General features: G+C 41.7%; 1 protein-coding gene across 5 annotated transcripts in view; it reads right to left on the bottom strand.

Annotated features, from left to right (window-relative positions):
* Positions 1 to 21,163, bottom strand: part of RNF8 (ring finger protein 8) — a 38,085-nt gene that overhangs the window by 15,685 nt on the left and 1,237 nt on the right. For 3 of the 5 annotated variants that reach the window (XM_009205043.2, XM_003897551.3, XM_009205045.2), the window contains exons 2-5: positions 15,849 to 15,977; positions 7,004 to 7,741; positions 4,634 to 4,696; positions 1,487 to 1,576 (exon numbers count right to left, since the gene is read on the bottom strand). In XM_009205043.2, coding sequence (XP_009203307.1) covers positions 1,487 to 1,576; positions 4,634 to 4,696; positions 7,004 to 7,741; positions 15,849 to 15,977 — 1,020 coding nt within the window. Of the gene's footprint in view, positions 1 to 1,454; positions 1,577 to 4,633; positions 4,697 to 7,003; positions 7,742 to 15,848; positions 15,978 to 17,082; positions 17,275 to 21,163 lie in introns of those variants that run through there. The other 2 variants (XM_021937203.2, XR_645950.2) reach the window with 2 other exon arrangements.

The following is a 21,163-nucleotide window of genomic DNA, read 5'->3' as shown; positions in this document are numbered from 1 at the left end:
CGTTACATAAGATCATCCCAAATAATTAAAAACTCACTGGACAAGAAAAGAGGCATGAATAGTCCAGAGAGGCAGGAAACTTGAATTAGTTATAAAGTTAAAGTGTTCTTTGCAGCTGCCTTTTCTATAAAGTAAGGCACACCTCTGGAGGCAGAAGGCTGGAGAAAGGCCTCTTGAATTACCTTCAGGCTCCATGCTCTATGATACCTGCCACTTCCCACTCCTGCAGAGGCCTGCAGTACCATCTCCCCGGCTTTCCCCAAGAGGTCAGACTGTGGGTGAACACACTTTTTAAGGAGGATCCTAGGTATGCTCTCTTGAAGCAGACATTTATTTTAGCACTTCACCCCTAAAACAGAAAGCATTAAGAGCCCCTGAGGGGGACAGGATAGGCCATTTGAGGTGTATTTGAGTGGCTGGCTAATTTTTCATCTTTTTGTTTTCTTTTCCACTCAAAGCAAAGACTGGCAGACTGCTCAGGGCAGTGAAGAAAGTCTGGACCCCCTTAACTATAGTCAAATTCCGAGAACTTATGAATCACTGGGTTTAAAAAGATGTGGTAGTTTCTTGGAGGTTGGAGAGGAAGGTATTATGTGATTTAAACAGGAAATCAAACTAACTAAAGTCCCTCCTTCAGCTCTAGGTCTGTACATGGAGGGGGTGGGATGAGAGATGCAGTCAGACTCAGGTATTAATTTCAGGTCAGAGGTTGCAAATTGGTGGCCTGTGGACTGGATCCACCCTGCAGACTTGTTTAATTTGGCCTTCACATTAAAGAAAACACACACAAAAAGCTGAAGTTGTTGCCATATTTTAAATTTGGGATATTTCACTTAAACATTTGGACTTTCATCTGCTGTGGAAAAATCAGAAGATCTGACAACACTGGGCCTGCACTTCTGGATGGCAACAATTGGCTGAGCAGAGAAGAGTTGCCTCTTGGGATGGGGGTGTGGGCAAATACCCCATCCAATGAACCATAGCCCACACAGCTCCCTACTGTGTTCTCACATTCAGGCCACTTCACTCACTTGGATTACCAGTCTGGCCCTGGTGGGCATTTAAGTTTATAACCCCTAATTCAAGAGTTCTCCTGATTTGACATAGGAAGGAATTGCATTAAGTAATTCACTTTACTTTATGTAATTCAAATTACCTAGTTCAGGAGGAACTATTTCTTGACTACAATATTCCTCAGTCTGTATCAGTGACACACCCTGAAGGAGTACCCACCATAGACAAAGGACTAGAATGCAGGATGCAAGTGCCTTATTCCCAGCATTTTGCTTCTGAACAAGGGAAGGAAATAGATGTTGTCTGACAGGCAGAATCTTCTATAGACCTCTTTAATCTTATAGATTATTTCCCCAGAGGCAAGGAGCAGCCATGATTTCTCTCTTCATTCTCCATAGCAACCCTTACACTGTTGAAAATGCTGAGTTGCATGCACTAACCAAATTCTAAACTTCCATCTTCTTTCCAGTACCTTGGTCTGCTCTAATTCTTTGTTCTTGGCTTGAATGATTGCTTCAAAGTCCTTCTTGCTGCGATTTAGCTCTTCCATTAGAGCCCAATGCTGCAAAAACATAGCAGATACATACTCAGGATGAACTACAATGCATCCTTCCTTTTAGCCACAAACATGCCTGTTCTCTCCCTCTAGTTAGTGACTTTGGTTCAGGGATCGATAAAATGGCAATTTCAAAATAATACCTTTATTCCACTGGGCTATGTTACCCACCTGCTGCTTTTTTCAGGGGAGAGGGCAGTTAGGGAAGGAGGCCACCGAATGTACTGGGGCCTCTAAAACTAACCCATCATTGGTGGACATCCATGTCAACTGAAGAACTTTCACTGCGTCCCAGAGTCTGCTTCTATAGGTTTGGCTTAGAGCCCAGAAATGTGCTTTTTTTTTTTTTTTTTTTAGCCACCCAAGTGATTCTGGGAACAGTATTTAAGAACTAGTAAGTAATTACAAGCTATTCAGAACTGGAAGCTGCTTTTATGAAATAATCAGGAGGAAATGGGAATCAGCGGAATTAAATAGTCATTTTTATTGAAATAAAAAAGATCTTTAACCTATTTATTCTACAAATCACACACTACATGCTCATAAGATAATGCTGCCTGAACCCTGCCAGTGTCTTCTGGAAGAAGGCACACCCAGGAACTAACAGCTCATTCACTGTGACTAAATGCCTATGCTGAATGTCAAGAGGTTCCACATACATGAAACATAATTTATGAGCACTCTCATGCTTAAGTATAGCTTATACTTTAGAATCTCACCTCAAATCCTCAAATTCTTTTTAAAAAGAAGGTGGAGTAAAGGTAAGTATTTTTGAAAAGATATTATTCAAGAACCAAATTTTAAAATGTGTGATCTCCTGACAAAAAAAAAAAGCAGTTATATCAGAAGCCCTGGGTCTTCAACTTGACTCACTAATTCGAGATGTGCATTTTAACCTTCTCATCTATAAAATGGGAAAATACGGCCGGGCGTGGTGGCTCATAATACCTGTAATCCCAGCACTTTGGGAGGCTATGCTGAGTGGATCACTTGAGCTCAGGAGTTTGAGACCAGCCTGGGCAATATTGTGAAACCCCATGTCTACCAAAAACACAAAAAATTTGTTGGGAATGCTGGCACGTGCCTATGGTTCCAGTTACTCAGGAGGCTGCAGTGGGAGGATCACTTGAGCCCAGGAGGTGGAGACTGTAGTGAGCTGAGATTGCACTGCTGCACTCCAGCCTGGGTGACAGAACAAGACACTGTCTCAAAATAAAAATAAAAATAAAAGGAAATGGGAAAATAGGTGCTCCCTCCTACCTCAGTGTTAAGAAAATAAAATAATAGGTATGAAAAGCAGTCAGAGAAGTTTTTTGAGCTGTATATAAATGCATCTTTTTATTTTCTTTTCCACTCAAAGCAAAGACTGGCAGACTGCTTAGGGCAGTGAAGAAGGTCTGGACCCATTTCTAACTATAGTCAAATTCCCTGAGAACTTATGAATCACTGGGTTTAAAAAGATGTGGTCGTTTTTTGGAGATTGGAGAGGAAGGTATTATGTGATTTAAATAGGAAATCAGTTATAAAACACCATTATAAAAGCAGTTTTTAAATAAACTATAAAGAACAGCTTTCAAAAGGATCACCATGGTGGAACAAAAAACTGCCACTGCATGAGTGGCATGTCCCCCAGGCATGATGGTGTAGAACCATGACCTAAAAGTATCGCTTTTTTTTTTTTATTGAGATGGAGTCTTGTTGCCCAGGCTGGAGTGCAATGGCACCATCTCGGCTCACTACAACCTCCACCTCCTGGGTTCAAGCGATTCTCCTGCCTCAGCCTCCTGAGTAGCTGGGATTACAGACATGCATCACCACGCCCGGCTAATTTTGTATTTTTAGTAGAGACAGGGTTTCTCCATGTTGGTCAGGCTGGTCTTCAACTCCCTACCTCTGGTGATCCACCCGCCTTGGCCTCCCAAAGTGCTAGGATTACAGGCTTGAGCCACCGCGCCTGGTCGAAAAGTATCACATTTTAAGCTAATAAATGTATGGCCAAGTATCCCACGCAAAATGATAGTGTGCTTTCCTGTCTCAGGAGAGGGTGCAGGGTACTCAGTGATCCCTCAGGGATTTCCAACTAGCAGAACCACATTCTTTTTCAATTTCAAAACAATGTCTGAATATTAACTTAATAATGCTCCAAATGGGAAACATGCCTACTCTCCCACCCTAGAAAATAAACAAGCTCAAAAAATAAAATTCTAAAAAGATTGAATTAATTTTCATCTAATTCTTTCCAAAGCTGTTTGTGAAACCCTCAACGAGATCAAGGTAGGCACCCTGTCGTGCTTACAATACAATATGACTGTTAGCACTGTAAGGTTGGGCAGTAGGTTTATGATAAAAGGATAAATTCCCCTGAACAAATTCCTATGCGATTTGCTCACTCTCTCCAATGAGATCTGAACCATCCTGACTAAATGGAACTACTAATCATAATACATAAAAGGTAGAAGACAAAGTAGGTTTTAAAGATGCAAAGGAGCACACACAAAAAATAAATAAGAGTAGTTAGGTTAAATTAAATAAATTACAGGTAATCTTTTAGGAGAATTTTAGTCCTGTTGAGCTTTACTTTTTCAATAAATTGATATGTTTTGTTGATTGTTAAACTGCACATTCTCAACCTGGCCTAAAATGCTTAACTGGAACATTCTTGAATTGTTTCTGGTTGGCTACAGCTCAGGGACATTGTGGTAACAGAGGCCTTCACGGGCCTGGTGGCCAAGTCATATCTCACATTTTCCCTCTGCTGCCCTCACCTTTCTGGAAGTGGAGCCACTTCCCCAGAGAGCCTCTTAACTGCTAACGCTCCATTCCATCTTCACCAGAGCAACTTCAGATCAGATGAAAATCTAAGTTTCCATGCTGAGGTCTGGCATGTTTGTAAGGCTCCAAATCTCTGATCTGATGGTGTGAGCAGCTGCAACCTGCTCTGTTTACAGACTGGAGATACCACAGAGGTATGCACTAAGCAGCAGAGGCAGTCAATGGTCATGTGATACCTGGTTGCTCCCCACTCCACAGCCCACTATAATCTTAGTACTATGGCAAAGTTACCTCCTGCAGAGCCTGGGCCAGCTGTTGCTTCAGGTCCTCTTCTCCTTGTGCTGTCTCCAAACCCTGCAAAGCCAAAACAAAATGGAAGGTTTCTCTGCAGGGAAAAGAAAAAAGGAACACAATCCAGCAACAAGCAGAGCAGACCAGCTAGTGTGAGCATCTGGAAACAACAGGAGTGAGGGAGCAGGTGGAAAATCTCCTGTTTTACTTCAAGCTGTTGGCAGTAAAGAATTTGAGCAGAGTTATCTGCTCAAATACTGCACACTTCAGGACTGTAAGCTTTAAGACACCAATTGGATTGTTCTGGAAATACTATGGCCTAACAGTCCAAGCCTCCTTCACGGACTAATGCCATGATTCCCAAAAGGATGTAAACTGAGAACTTCTGAGCCCCCAAATAACTATAAACTCAGATGTAATACCCAATGCTGGCACTCACGACATCTAGCATGCTTCTTTTCCCTCTACTCTGGCCACCTTGTCTCTCATTCTGAGTCTTGACCACTTCAGTTTATATACTGCTCTTCCTCTCTCCTTGCCTGAGCTTGTATTTCCTCATCGGCCCCCTCCAATGTGGAAGCTTTCCAGGTTATCATTAACCTATTTTATCCAGCACCTTCCAAAAGAACTTCTGGGCCCTTCTGTCCTTAAGAATTACCTACCCATTTAATATGCCAACTGAAAATTGTTCTCTAATTTACTATATTGATTGAAAACTATTCTCTGATTATATCATGTGTATGATACATCTTGCCTCCTTAACAAGATAAATTCCTTAATGGTAAAAACCATTTGTTAAGCATCTTTATAACTGCCAGAATTCCCTAGTACCAGGCAATTTGAGTACTTAAAAAAAAAAAAAAAAAAAAAAAAAAAAGGTGTGAAGCAGCAAGGGTTTAATGAGCCTCTAAAAAAAGGGGGGGGGGCGGGGGGGTAGGATAAATCCCTAGGGCTTGGTGGGCAGAGGGAGATGCAGCTGATAAACAAGGGACTAGATACACTTTACTATGAGCAATATGTACACGACCTACTCATACCCAGAAAAATTATCCAAACTGATCCTTTTGCCTTTAACATTTTGGTTCAAAAAAAAGATTTTGCAGCTATACCTTGAGGCATGTCCGGAGCAGCCACAAATATTAATCAACAGTAACCTGTTCGTGAACATATTAGCCTTTACAGAGAGTTCTGTCCTAGTGAAGGTGTGATATACTAAACACGTAGACATAAACCACCCTCTACTAATTTCAAGAACTAGTCTAGGCTGGATAAGGGAAGCAAAAAGGTACATGTAAGGAAGCAGTGTATACTCTCAAAAGACCTATTTAATCCATGGCTTTTGCTAATACTACCAGTTCAAGGGGATGGCAGAGATCAGAATGAAATTTATAAATTGCTCAGAAATAAGCCAACACTACCTCTGGTTGTTCCTTACCCTGGGCAACCCAAACAAAAAAGTTTATTCACTTTAGTTGTGACTGGCCGTGTGAGTTCTAAGTCAACAATAGGGAATTCTTGACATTCAATATTATCTGAGCAACTGGGTGGGAGTAAAATGTGTGGTTCCTGCCAGATAGGAAATGACATTTTGAGCAAGGACAGGATCTGCTCTAGCCTAAAGCTTTGTGCAAGAGTTTGTCATTGAAGCAAATGACTCAGGGATGGAAACACATTTGGTCTTACCTTTACAAAGCTAAGATAGTCATTATTTTACCTTCCTACTATAAGCACTGTGGAAGGTGGTTTATCATTCAACCCAACAATGCAGTCATGGTGCATCTGTCCCATCACATGCTGGCTGCTCAAAACAGAAACAAAAACATTTTCTGCCTTTTTAGCCTCTCACCTCCTGGGTTAGCTACAGAGTTAACTAACCTTTATAGCTAACAAACTGTCAGGTACAAGGGCAGAGGAACCAGCTGACCTGTACCTGCCCTGGGACTAAGTGATTTGGCCTTGGCCACAGAGCAAAGATACGTAAGTCTTGAAGACAACTAATGATTTAATTGGACTATACTGTGGTTTTGCGGCATCTTGACCTTCACCTAACTTCCCCCTGAATTCATGTTGGTTGTGAGTTGCCTCAGCTTTGCATCCTGAGATGAGTTGTGTCCTGGCTGGCTCTGCTGGTCACTTTACCCTATCTTGGCACCCCATCTCTGGCTCTTGATCTCATCAGCATGCTGAAGCCTTAACCCTCTACTCAGTCCCCTTCCCTGATCTCAAAAGTTTACTGTTCCCATTCCATTTCTTGTCTTTGGTGCTCAGAATTTGGTACCTGGCCCAGAAACTGAGAACTCTGGCCAGAGGCCCATGAAGTGCCTGCCCCACTCCTGAAGACCAGTCTTGCCCTTCCCTTCTGTGTGGTACCTGAAGATGCTGTTCCTCTTCCTGGAAAGTCTTCTCTAGTTGCTCCACTCTTGCCTGCTGCTGCGCCTGCTCTGCACACAGCTGGGACTGTAAGTCCTGCAGTTCCTGCTCCATTCGCACAATTTTCTTTGAGTTCCCCTTTTGGGTCTGCTTTTTCACATTCATAACGGCTTCATGTTTTTCTTGCATCTGTATTTTCAGCCTCAGAATCCTGGACATGGTCACCTTAAACATCTGTAAGCTTCTCTGAGATGCTGAAGAGTTTGAGGCTTTCTGCTCATGATGAACCTCTGTGACTATGGGGAAGCCAGGGTAAATGGGAGCCCCTGTGGTCTTCTTACTTGGCTCAAGGGCAGTCAACTTAGGATCCAAATTTTCAGAGGGTGTACTGGCCACTTCACCTTTCCCCTGTGATTTCACTGACTGACTAGATTCACAAGACACTTTATTTATTTTGGATTTCAAATTTGAGGGGCCTTCAGCTCCAGGACCTCCTAATTGATCCAAACTGAATTTCCTTTTAGTTCTCAATTCCTTATTTTTTTCTATCATCTGGTCATTCTTTGGGGAAAGACAAGGATATATTGTCTCCCAGTCTTCTTCAGTAACTTCATATTCATACTCTGCATTCTCCTTATTTTCCAGAGGCACTCCAAGTTGGATGTAGTCTCCCTGATGAATGGAATAGACCCTTAAAGGTTCCAGACGTGCTCTGTTCAGCCAAACACCATTTAGACTCTGGGGAAAGTGAAAGACAGAAGAAATAAGCTTCGTGATTTTCGTCTTCTTAATGGAATCTCTCTCCTGCTGCTGTAAAACCTTCTGCCTTTTCAGAAGGAAAACTCTTGATAACAAATAGAAAAGAAAGATTCATAAACTACCATCCCTAGAAACAGCATTCGTTAAGCAGTGCTTTGGCTTTTTACCTATATTTCACATTCATGCGTCCACAGAGAACTGCCATATTAACAGGCAGGAATCACCTTATTATTGGTGGATAATTTACTCAAACACATGGAATAGCATTAAAGGAAACTGAAATTGGCTAGCTCCTATTGACCTAAACTGGAGCAATGTCCCAAAACTAGAAAAAATATTATTAGTGAAGAAAGCAGTAGTTAAGGATGAGGTCCATGAAGTAGGTTCAAATGCTATCTCTGGATGTGGTTCGTTAACACACTGGTAAACAAGCACGCACACATAAATAAAAAAAAAAGAGAGTACTAAATCCGGTACTGGGGTCAAATGGCAGATAGGATCTGAGCCAATTAATGCCAACAGGGATATATGGGCAATACAGGATAATGGTTAAGAGCTGGAGCTCTGGACTCAGATGCGGGTTCATAGTCCGCATGGCATTTGACAATTCACTTAACCTCTCCATGCCTGTTTTGTCTGCAGAATAGGGATAGTACAGTACCTACCTCATACTGTTTCCGTGAGGAATGAATAAGATAATGCATGTGAATCACTTAGCACAATGACTCACACAGAATAAATGCTTAATAAATATTATACTGTCTGGGAGTGGTGGCTTACATCTGTAATCTCAGCACTTTGAGAGGCCGAGGTGTGTGGATTACTTGAGGCCAGGAGTTCAAGACCACCCTGGCCAACACAGTGAAACCCCCTCTCCACTAAAAATACAAAAATTAGCCAGGTATGGTGGTGGGTGCCCGTAATCCCAGCTACTTGGGAGGCCAAGGCATTAGAATTGCTAGAACCCAGGAGGCGGAGGTTGCTGTGAGCCGAGATTGTGTCACTGCACTCCAGTCTGGGTGACAGAGCGAGACTCTGTCTCCAAAATAAATAAAATAAAATAAACTTTTATGGTTTTAAAGAAGTCATAGTATCGAGGTTAAGAGCACAGATCCTGGAGTGAGACTGCCTGGGTTTGTAATGTGGCTCTATCACTTAGCAGCTGGGTGATTTTGGCCGGGTTTCTTGACCTCTTTATGGTCTAGTTACTGCATCAATAAAATGGAGGAAAATAAGTCTCCCCTTATGGTGTCTGTGCGGATTTAATGAGATAACATATGGCAATTATTTAGACAGTGCCTGGGCATCGTGTTACATAAGTGTTCACTACTATTACTATGCCTTGGTTCAACTGATTCATCAACAATCATTTCAATTCTATGCTCAACGTCATGCAAGGTAAATATATTGAGTGGAAAAGACATGAAAACTTTCAGCAGCTGACTGTGGAAAAGACAACACAAAGGCACAAATAAGTAAATGTGGGATTAAATGGCATAGCCTATAAATGCAAAGGAATATCATGTGCAGCTGGGATAGCTAAGGGATGCTAAATGGAGATGACAAGTCCTAAAATAGACTTGAAACAAAGGCAAGATTCAGAGTTGAAATATACTGGCGAGCATTTTAACCCATATCAAGGACTTAAGTTCAGGGGATAGGCCAGAGATGATGCTCACTTCTGAATTGGGACCAAGATTTATGTTTACACTGGCAACTATAGCTACCTACTTTCAGCTAGAAAAAATCCCCAGTCAACATAAATATGAGGGACAGGGGGCTTGACCACAAGGCACAGAGGGTAAAGGGCAAGTAGAGATCAGATCTCAGCTCTGGTTTGGCATTAGGCTCTTGTTTCCAGTTTTATCTTCTATTACTTGGTTTACACAGAAAGAAAAGACTGGCATAGATACATACAGAAAGATTAGTCTTAACCCACTGTGCATCGGGTCTAACCTGGTTCATCTAGGAAACCTCCTCACACCCTTTCTATACAGCCTGAGAAACTATGGGGAGTGATAAGTTTTACTGAATTTTGAAACAACATATGAGAAATAACAAATGAGAGGGATGGAGCCAGAACAATCTATCTGAGAACAATTTTAGAGCAGGACAGTCAATTTTAGATTATATGCAGGAAAAAGGTATCAGAAAAAGTAATAAGACACAGAAGGCCACCTAATGCCAAAGTACAGAAATTTAAGGAAAGTCTCCAAAGCTAAGATAAGGTAAAATAAATAAATAAGATTACAGAGGCAGCCCACAGCTAAAGAGAATAAGAATCCCTCAGAAGCTGGGGCAAATTTTCACAATATGTTGCAGCCCTCCATTAGATCCTCTACATTAACCCATTGCCTTCAGAGCCCTTTTAAAAGCTGGAAAGTAAACTCAAAATTCTTCCATCACGTTTTGTCCTTGAATCCTTGTATATTTACCCATTCATCACTTCTTGGTGACATCTAGTGGTATAATTTAAACCAAAGCCCTGAGTCAGCTCTGTTCATGTAAGGCGACTAGAAAAGGACAAACATCCCATGGCTGTACAAGAACAATCAAGTACTGCTAGAGATGATCTCAAATACAATGGTTTAAATAATCATGCTCTGTTCAAGGCTTTCTTGATGTTGGTTTTCATAACTACCCACTTGAACAATGCTAGCAGCAGAAAACGATACCTGGGTCTGCCTGATGTCTCTTAGCCACCAATGGGAAAAAGGTGGGATAATGCACATCCGCTTAGACAGGAATTACTTCACTAGATGCTCAATCTCTGCCCAGCTGCTTTTAAACAGTTTATTGAGGAAAGTGGAAACTCAAAACCAAAAGGCAATGTTTTCTTGGAGTGCTTTAGATAATTTATGTAGCTCAGTGGTTCTCAACCCTGGCTATACAGTAAAACCACCCGGGAAGGTTTAAAACAAAGAGCAGTGCCTGGGTTTCACCCTCAGAGTGAGTTAACTGGTCTGAGATAGGAACTAAGTATCAGTATTTTAAAAGTTAGTTATATACCAACACATACAGTTGTGTAACTATATCAAGATACAGTGCCCCTTGGTAGTCAACCTTTCCCACATTCCCAGGCAACTACTTATCTGTTCTCTTCCCTTTCCCAGAATGTAATACAAATGGAATCTTATTATCTACACTTTCGAGTCTTGCTTCTTTCACTTAGTGTAATGCCTCTGAGATTCATCTACCCTGTTGCATTATCAGCAGTTATATTTTATTGCTGAGTAATATTGAAGGTAGTATGGGTGGAGCACAGTTTATCCATTCCCTAGTTGTTTTTTTCCAGTTTTTGATGAATATTAATAAAGCCACTACAGGCAGGGCGTGGTGGCTCACGCCTGTAATCCTAGCACTTTGGGAAGCTGAGGCGGGTGGATCACCTAAGGTCAGGAGTTCAAGACCAGCCTGGTCAACATGGCGAAACCCCAACTCTACTAAAAATACAAAAATTAGCTGGGCGTGGTGCTGCACACCTGTAATCCAGCTACTCGGGAGGCTGAGGCAGGAGAATCGCTTGAACCCGGGAGGTGGAGGTTTTGGGGAGCCGAGATCGCGCCATTGCACTCCAGCCTGAGCGAAAAGAGCGAAACTCCATCTCAAAAAAATAAGTTAAAAAAAGAAAGCCACTAGAAACATTCACATACAAGTTTCTGTGAGAACATAAGCTTTCATTAATCTTGGGTAAATACCTAGAAATAGGATCATTGGACAAGTATATATTTGACTCTTAGAAACCACCAGTTTTTCAAAGTGGAGGTACCATTTTATATTCACACTTGAACGTTGAGGAGTTCCAGTTATTCTGCATGCTTGCCAGCACTTGATATCATCAAGTCTTATTTCAGCAATTGTATTATGCATCCTCAATATATTTTTTAAACTCTTTACTAAAGTAGAACATGCAAACATAAAAGTGCACGAACCATAAATGTACCAACTAGATGAACAGTCACAAAATGAACATCATAGCGTAACTACCACGAGGTCAAAAACAAAACAAACCCCACATTATCAGCATCCCAGAAACCCTGTGTGCCTCCTAGTCAGTAGCCACCCTGGCAATAAGGTGACTACTATCCAGATTTAATAGCACATGGTAATTTTGCCTGGTTTTAAACATTGTATAAATGGCATCATATAATATGTGTTCTTTGGGTCTGTCTTCTTTCACTCAATATTATGTGAGATTTATCCATGTTATTAGATATAGTAGTTCATTCATATACACTATAGTGTTTCAATATAAGATTATTCCACAATTTATCCATTCTACTGTTGATGGACATTTGGGCTGTTTCCCTGGGAGTGAAAATACTGTGTCAAAAGCTATATGTATGCTCAACTTTAATGAATAATGCCAAATAATCTCCCAAAGTAGCTGTACCAATTTACACTTCCAACAGAAGGGTAAGAGCATTCTATCGTTCCATATCCTTACCAATACCTGGCATCACTGGTCTTCAATTTTAGCCACTCTGGTGAATGTGTAGAGGTATTCCATTATGGTTTTATTTACTTTTTTTTGAGACGGAGTCTCGCTCTGTCCCCCAGGCTGGAGTGCAGTGGCCGGATCTCAGCTCACTGCAAACTCCACCTCCCGGGTTCACGCCATTCTCCTGCCTCAGCCTCCCGAGTAGCTGGGACTACAGGCGCCCGCCACCGCTCCCGGCTAATTTTTGTATTTTTTTAGTAGAGACGGGGTTTCACGTGTTAGCCAGGATGGTCTCGATCTCCTGACCTCGTGATCCGCCCGTCTCAGCCTCCCAAAGTGCTGGGATTACAGGCTTGAGCCACAGCGCCCGGCCTATGGTTTTAATTTAAATTCCTCAAATTATTAATGAGGTTGAACAACTTTTCATTGGATACAACCTTCTGTGAAGCGCTTGTCTCTTGCTCATTTTTAAATAGGGCATATCTGTCTTTTTCTTATTGGAGTTCTGCATATAACTCAGGATAAGCCCTTCATTGACTATAATATGTAGCAAACATCTTCCTCTGAGTGTGCCTTTTACTCTCTTAATGGTGTCTTCTGACGAATGAACGTTTTTATTGAACGATCATCAGTATTTTTAAAAAGTACCCCAGGTGAGAGCAAAAACTGGAAATGGGGTTGATAACCACTGCTCTAGTTGCTGAGGACCAGAAGCTGGACTGTCCCAAGCAGCAAAGATTGTTCACATAAGAGTACACTCACCAGAGACTTGAAATGCCAGATTCTGCAGAAGAACAATAGTAGGAATCACCAGGCAGCAGGTGAAAAGCAACAGGAGAGGAGGGTAAGAATGGGAAAGGCTCAAGTAAGACGTGACCGAACCTCTAAGGCATTTCATACTGTGACTTTAAAACAACCAATTTTCTGAAAGAGCTGGATACCAATACAAAGATGGCCATCTGAAGAGCTTACGAATTGACCAAAACCTACACAACTAGAACCATCCTCATACTGTGTGCAGAGTTAGCTGTCTTCCAAGGGTTTTTTTCCTATATTTTAAGCCAATTTTAAACCAAAATAACATTTCTTGCAATTTTTGTATCCATACTTAAGCTCTCACTTTCTGGCCATTCCAGCAGATAAGAGAATGCAGCTCTGAGTTTTAACTTATTAGAAACACCTATCTCTTGAAAGAGACTTGGCAAATGACTTCAAACACAACCACAGCAATAATATCCTACAGCTGAAATTCAGGTCCCTTATCAGCAGAAGAGGGTTGCCATGGCATCATGCCAGGAGGAAGCCAGAAAGGGGGCAACTGTAATCAAAAGAAAAGTGCAGAGGGGAGGGGGGATTTACTTGTAAGAATTGTTCCATCAAAACACCCCAGTCCTAGCTTCTCTTAAAAATCAGTTATCTCACAATCACAGCTAAAAAGTTTAAACAGGTTGTTAAGAAACCTTTCCTTTCTATTGCCTGACTGAGACCTCAGAAGAATCACATGATAACAGCAACTCTAGAAGGAAGGGTACAAAGCAAACATTGGAGAGCGAGCCCGGAGCACAGTCATGATCTGATCTTGCACAGGCTGCCTATGTATCCCTGTGGTTGACATTTAAATAACACTACAGTTGATCAGCTGTTGGCCTCCCAACCTATGAAAATCTGCTAATCCCATAAGTGGATCACACCTACACTGCACATAATTAAGAAAAGCAGCAGCAGAAAACTCACCTCTATAATACTGTAATCCCAACTCTCATACAGCCTACTCTGATGAGGAAAACATCTTTTCCTAAGCTGTTTTGATATACACTATTACAGAGGCTTTAAAACCTTGCAGCTATATTTTAAATATGCATAATTAATTGTTTGATGTCATAAAGCCAGTATAGCAAATTGCTTACGTACTTTACTGGTATTTGCACAGGGCATAGCAGAGAAACTTAAGTCCTGGCTCATTATAGAGAAGGCCTTGGGCAAGGCAGTTTATCTCTCTGGGCCTCAGATTCATCTGTCTACATAAGGGGTTAAAGTAGATAATGCCAGTGCCAATTTTTACCCTGCTCATGGTGCATTGCTGAAAGTGTTGAACTTATTTACTTAGCATTTGTGTACTGTCTCCTTCAATACAGTGCCAACTCAACTTAATTCTAGAGCAGGAAGATACTTTACAACAGCTTAAATCTAGCAGTTTTATGCATGCAAAATGAGGCTGCTGGGCAGACCTGTGGGATATCCTCCCTTCTAATGGTACTGTTAAAATCCTAACTGGGGCAGTGAAGCAATATGAAATGGTACTTAAAGACATGTTATACTTCCTAAACATGAACTGTTTATGTTAGAATTTCTCTCACCTCATAGTCTGTATTTTCATCATATATCCTGGGTGCTTGTATATCTGCATGTTAGGTATTTTCTTTTCTTTTTTTTTTTTTTGAGATGGAGTCTTGCTCTGTCGCCCAGGCTGGAGTGCAGTGGCTGGATCTCAGCTCACTGCAAGCTCCGCCTCCTGGGTTTATGCCATTCTCCTGCCTCAGCCTCCCAAGTAGCTGGGACTACAGGCGCCCGCCACCTCGCCCGGCTAGTTTTTTGCATTTTTTTTTAGTAGAGACGGGGTTTCACCGTGTTAGCCAGGATAGTCTCGATCTTCTGACCTCGTGATCCGCCCGTCTCGGCCTCCCAAAGTGCTGGGATTACAGGCTTGAGCCACCGCGCCCGGCCTTTTCTTTTTGATAGAGACAGGGCTTCACCATGTCAACCACACGGGAGTGCAGTGGCTACTCGCAGGTGCAATCCCATTGTTGATCAGCACAGCAGTTTTGACCTGCCCTTCTTCCAACCTGGGTCAGTTCACCTTCCTTAGACAAACAGGTGGACCCCTGCTCCCAGGAGGACACCATATTGATGCCGAACTTAATGCAGACACCAGAACAGCGTAGCACACTATAACCCAGAACTCATGGGCTCAAACAATCCTCTTGCCTCAGCTTCCCCAGTAGCTGGGACTACAGGCATGCACCACCACACTCAGCACATTAGGTACTTTCTAATTGCTGGGCTTTATATACTATTGCACCTCCCTCAACACATTTACCACTAAACTAGTGGTTTTCAAATGTGTCTAAAGGAGAAAAACCCATTATCCAAAGGAAATCTTCAGAACACCAACATTTAAAACATGTTTTAAAAGCCAGGGGAGGTTGCTCAGATTGAAAGGAATGAGGAAGGCAAGGAGCTAAGTGCAGTCAGATCAGTTTCTCCCTCCTCCCCCTGTTCACTGAGCCACAAGCGTACTCCAGAAGCGTTAGCGGATTCTGCAGATTCCCAGGGTCTCTGGGAGCTTCACCTCAAACAGGTTGATTTGCCCAGTAACTTAGTCTAGTTTCTGGAAGAGGACCTACTACCCCAATTCAGGTATTCTCTTTAAGGTAACAAACTTCGACCCAAATCAAGAGAAATTATTTTAGCATAATCTAATCTCTGGCAGCATATGGAAGTGGCTGCGCCTCTGGAAAAGGAAACTGGATGGCTAGGAAAGAAGTTATACTTTTGAATTTTATACCATGAATTACTTATGCAAAAAAAAAAAAAAAGTAATTTAAAAACAAATAAAAGTCATTAGGATTCTGTGAATTCCTGTACCTTGTTGTCCATAATTGTCCACTGGCCCTCAGGATTCTGCTTCAAAACACAGTGGTTTCGAGAAATCATCAGGGGGCAGATTTTTGATACCAATTGGTATGTGACACCAAATCCTCGTCCTACAGTCACCTGGGAAGACAACAACAATGTAAGAAATACAATCAGTCATTGTGCTGAAAAGGGAGGTCCTTTACAAATCTCGTCAACCAGCAGCATATGCAGGTCCTGACTTATGAAACCAGACACCTGTGGAACCAAAACAGTGCATCAGCTATCTCCCCTTCAGCTGCCATGAAAACCACCAAATAGAAAAAGGCAAATAGTTGTGACAAGAAGAGAAAGCTGAAAAAGAGTTATCCATGTATCTCAGGGTTGGCAAGATCTTGAAAGGTCATCTGGTTCAGTGACCATGAGATGGAGGAATTCTTTCTACACATCCCATCAACTCATAAATACTGCCAGTAACTTTATGTAAGGCAGGCCCTCCAATTTTTAAAATGTCTCTGACTTGGCATCTTTCTCCCTGTAAATTCCATCCATTGGCACTGGCTTTGCCCTGGCACCATCAGGAAATCTCCAATCCCCTTTCAATGTCACAGCTATAAAGTGAACCCTGAGTTTTCTTTTCCTGGCTCTGTATTCCCAGTTACTTCAACTTAACTCCCAGGGGATGGGCTTGAGTCTCTTTGCCATTCTAATGAGTCTGTGAAAGGACTGCTGGCTTATCTTTATTCTTGGAAGGCATATTAAGAAAAATAAACTTAATTTCTATTACACAGTCAAACACAAGTGTTACTTTCCCAGTTCTAGAAATTATCACTGGAGCATATAAATTGCATTAGCTTTCACAGCAGATCTAGTACACTGCCAGTGTATCCTCGAACTTAGGAATGATTAAATTTCTTGGTCTCCCCCTCCTCTAAGAAATGCTATGCTAAGTCATGTCTCTTCCGTTCTATACTTGATCGGATGGAAAACCTTGGATTCAAGCGCAGGACCTTAGATTGATTCCTACTAAATTTCATCTTGCTAGTTCAGCCTATCAAACCAACTTGTCAAGACCTTTCTGAATTTTTAATCTGCCATGAGATGAGACATACTTAATATCCCTTCCACCAAATTTATATGATATGATGCCTTCTATACCTTCTTTCAAGACACAGAATGGGATGCAGTCAAAGACAAAGTTTTCAGGAAAGCCTAGTAAACACTAATCCACACAGCCTGGATATACCTTTGGCCAGTTGTAATTCAACCAAAAGTCTTTGCATTGGAGTACATATTCTCTGTCTTATCCACAAGAACAGCTTGAGAGCTTCTGGAAAAGGTTGAAAAGAAGCACCAATTCACATCTATCATACTTTCCTGTTGGACCAGTCTAGTTCATAACAACCCTGTGAAGGAAGGAAATGAAATTCTTCTGAGATCCAGATCACAGAATTCCCTGCTTATTCTTCTTCTTTTTTTTTTTTTTGAGACGGAGTCTTGCTCTGTCACCCAGGCTGGAGTGCAGTGGTGCGATCTTGGCTCACTGTAACCTCCGCCTCCCGGATTCAAGCAATTCTCCTGCCTCAGACTCCCACGTAGCTGACATTACAGGCATGTACCACCACGCCTGGCTAATTTTTGTATTTTTAGTAGAGATGGGGTTTCACCATGTTGGTCAGGCATGTCTCCAACTCCTGACCTCAAGTGATCCGCCTGCCTCAGCCTCCCAAAGTGCTGGGATTACAGGTGTGAGCCACCACGCCCGGCTCCCTGTTTATTCTTTTTAGTGCACAAATGACCTCTTTAATGACCCATACCACAACCTTAACTGGGAACTTTAAAACAACATTAGCTAAAAACTGCCCTCTTCTCTTCGTCTGAAAATCTTTCAGAATCATGCGTGTCCTCCTCAGTCCCTCAAAGACCACCACGACTCACTGACCTAATCTATTCCTCCCCACAAACTCTCATCTCAGTATTGACAATACCATCCAACCAACTATTCAACCCACAACCCAGAAGTCATTTTTGATTCATCTCTGTCCCTCATCCCCACACTGAAATCACTGGTAAATTTAATGGGCTATAATTCAAATATGTCCTAAGTCTGTTCATTTCTATCTCTACAGCCACAACCTTAGTCCAAAACACCTGGCATCCTACTGTTTCTGTTCCCACTCTAGCCCCCATAAACTTTATATAGTAACTGGAATAGAAATGTAAACATTTTAAATCAGATCATTTTTCGTCTTTCCTTAAAACTGTCCAATCATTCAAACTTCCTTCCATGGCCTATAAGACCCTGAAAGTCCTGAGCCCCTCTACTCTTTAGTCTTAACTCATATCACGGTGCCAACACTAGCTGCTCCAGTCCCTCAAACATTTTTGTTGTTGTTCCTTAAGCCCCTCTCCCTGAAGTGCCAGCCTACCTGAGGGTCTTTTCACTTAGCCCCTCTGCTAAGAACACTCTTCTCTCAGATCTTGCATGGGCTCCTTATCTTTCATGTTTCAGCTACTCATAAGCCTACTCTGATCACCACTGTCTAAAGTTGGTTGTCTGCTTCCCATCATATTTCTTCAGTTATTAGGATGCTCTTATCACAAACCAAAATTATCTTGCTTATTTTACTTTTCCCCTCCGTGCCCTTAACAGAATATAAATTAGATAAGCAGGGACTTTATCTGCCTTGTTTACCACTGTGTCTCTATAGCCGGCATAGTGTTCAGTTAAGTATTTGAGAATGAATGAAAAAATAACGAGGTCTTGCATATGAGTCCTCAAGATTTTAGGGTGGGTGTTTTTATGTCAGAAGTTAGAGACTGTATTACCATTGGAAAATATGGAGCAGCAGTTGGAACTCATACGGTCTCCCTTGTTTCTCTTTAAAATGTTGTGGTGACCACTCCACCAATACTGAGCACAAAGTTTTTCAGTTCTTTCACACTCTGCCAGAATTATATTAATTATAGAAGTTCCTCTGAATACACATATCTGTTAAAATTGGAATGGTTAGGGATTTATCTGTCATCCATATTCAGTAAAATTTCTATTTAGGTAGCTTTATCTCTAAGAGAGGAAGCATCTCATATTACATGCTAACATTGGAGGGGAGACAGCCAGACTGCCATTGTGAGTAGCCTGGGGAAAACAGTACCAAAAAAGTGGAAGAGTGCCTTTTTCTGCAACTGCCTCCAACAGACTCTGAATCCAGAAAAAGGAATCATTATTTTATATCCTTTCCTGCACTGCCTGGTCTTAGAATTTACCTTAGTACTACTGATATTTCTCCTATACTATAGTTAAAGAGTGCAGTGAGGTTAACTGGAAATCTCAGGACCACTCAATGGAACACTAAATTTCCCATGGGAACTGACTGCTGACCCATATGTGAGGGGCTGTTTTCATTTACAATAGTTTTGCAAGCATTTGAGCTTACACACATTATTGATCTAAAAGATCATCTTGTCTTTGCCCACCTTCACAAGACTATCTCTTTCCTCCTGGGCACAATTCCTACTGTTTCTCAAATAACAAGTAAATATGGCCAGGTATGGTGGCTCACACCTGTAAGCCCAGGCAGGCGGATCACATGAGGCCAGAAGTTCGAGACCAGCCTGGCTAACATGGCGAAACCCTGTCTCTACTGAAAATACAAAAATTAACTGGGCATAGTGGTGCACATCTGTAATCCCAGCTACTTCGGAGGCTGAGGCAGAAGAACCCCTTGAACCGGGGAGGTGGAGGTGTGATCATACCACTGCACTCCAGCCTGGGTGACAGAGGGAGTACTCTGTCTCAAAACAAAACAAAACAAAACACCCCACAACAAAAGCCCCCAAACCAGTAAATATAACCAACCTTTCCCTTTTTTCCCTTGGGGCAGAAAATTTAATGAAAACTAAATACAAGAGAAGAAAAGGGAAGAGAAGATTCTGTTGTTTTCCCCAAAGGCCTAGATACTTTATAGTACCTGAGAACTAGCTAATTTGCAATAAATCTCTACTTGTTTTTCCACCAAACTCTACGCATTGCTTTAACAAGCTTAAAGCCACTTATTTAGACAATTTACTACAGTATTCCCATCAATGAAATGAAAGGAACTCTGTTTTATTATTTTATCCACAACATCTGAGACTAAGAACGGGAAAGGCAGGGAGCTGACCTACCTTTGCTGTTATAATATTAGCATACCTCTTAAAATCTTATGCAAAACAGCTTGTGCTACGATGTGGGGACCATTAAAATAAGTACAACTTCTTCTCTTGCCTTCGATTCAGACTTCTTTTCAGGCTATGCTACGACCTGACCTTGCAGGCAGCCAAGCCTGGCAGGCTTCTCCTACACACAGGTCCCTGAGGCCAGCCACAGTCTTACCACTGTGTCTTTACCATTCACTCGGTTTGTACAGGTCCCTCCCCATAGAAGTGGCCCCACAAAGAACTATCAAATGGTTTAGAATATGTCTAAGAGTGCTTTGGAGTCTTCTTGCCCTTCCTATAAGTGCTTTAATTCTTCCTCCCCAACCCACCTACCCAAGACTGCAGTACTACCAAGCTGTTCAGAAGAGTCATAAATTAATCCACAACAATCGAATCTAAAGGAATAACACTTGCCCACTAAGTTACCTTAGAAAGTTGTGTGTATGCAGGGATCACACTAAGTAATGTATGTGAAATTAACTAATAGTTATGCACAAAAATAATTTATTTTTGTGTGTAGTATTCAGGTTATTATTCAGGTGTTCGTGTTTTAATTTGTTAAACTTCTCACAAACATATGCTGTTGGAAAGGGCCAGGCAGGGAAAGTTCAGTGCTCAAGCTAAAAGACTGAATGCTTAACGTGGACTTTTAGGCACTAATACCTGGATAGAAGAGGTATTTGGGGGCAGAGATGCTTTCTTGGTGTTCCTCAAATCACAGCACACAAGTAACCCTTTATAACACCCCCTAATCGAGCAAAATTTGAGCCTGGACATGAATTCCTCCTCTAACTTGAAGAACTACTGCTCTGGGATGGAATTAAATAATCCACATCTTGGCACTTGATCATACAGCCCATATGGATGTTCTTAGACTGCTTCATTGTATAAATCCCCTCTCTCCACTCAAGCCTTAAACTCTTCGAGCGCAGAAATTTTATTTGTCCTCATTGTACACCAAACAATGTTAAATACTCAGTAAATACCTGGCAGACTGAATTGAGGCGGTACGGCTTATAGGAAAAATCTACCCGAACATACATTAAGACTTAAAAGACTTACTGAATTTACAACATCATGACCAACCATCCACTTTTACTGCAAAGAGAACTTTTCATACAGATTAT

This window comes from Papio anubis, chromosome 6, assembly GCF_008728515.1.
Source record: "Papio anubis isolate 15944 chromosome 6, Panubis1.0, whole genome shotgun sequence".
NCBI lineage: Eukaryota > Metazoa > Chordata > Mammalia > Primates > Cercopithecidae > Papio > Papio anubis.
The sequence above is the reverse complement of the archived record's forward strand: the minus strand, read 5'-3'. Positions and strand labels throughout refer to the sequence as shown.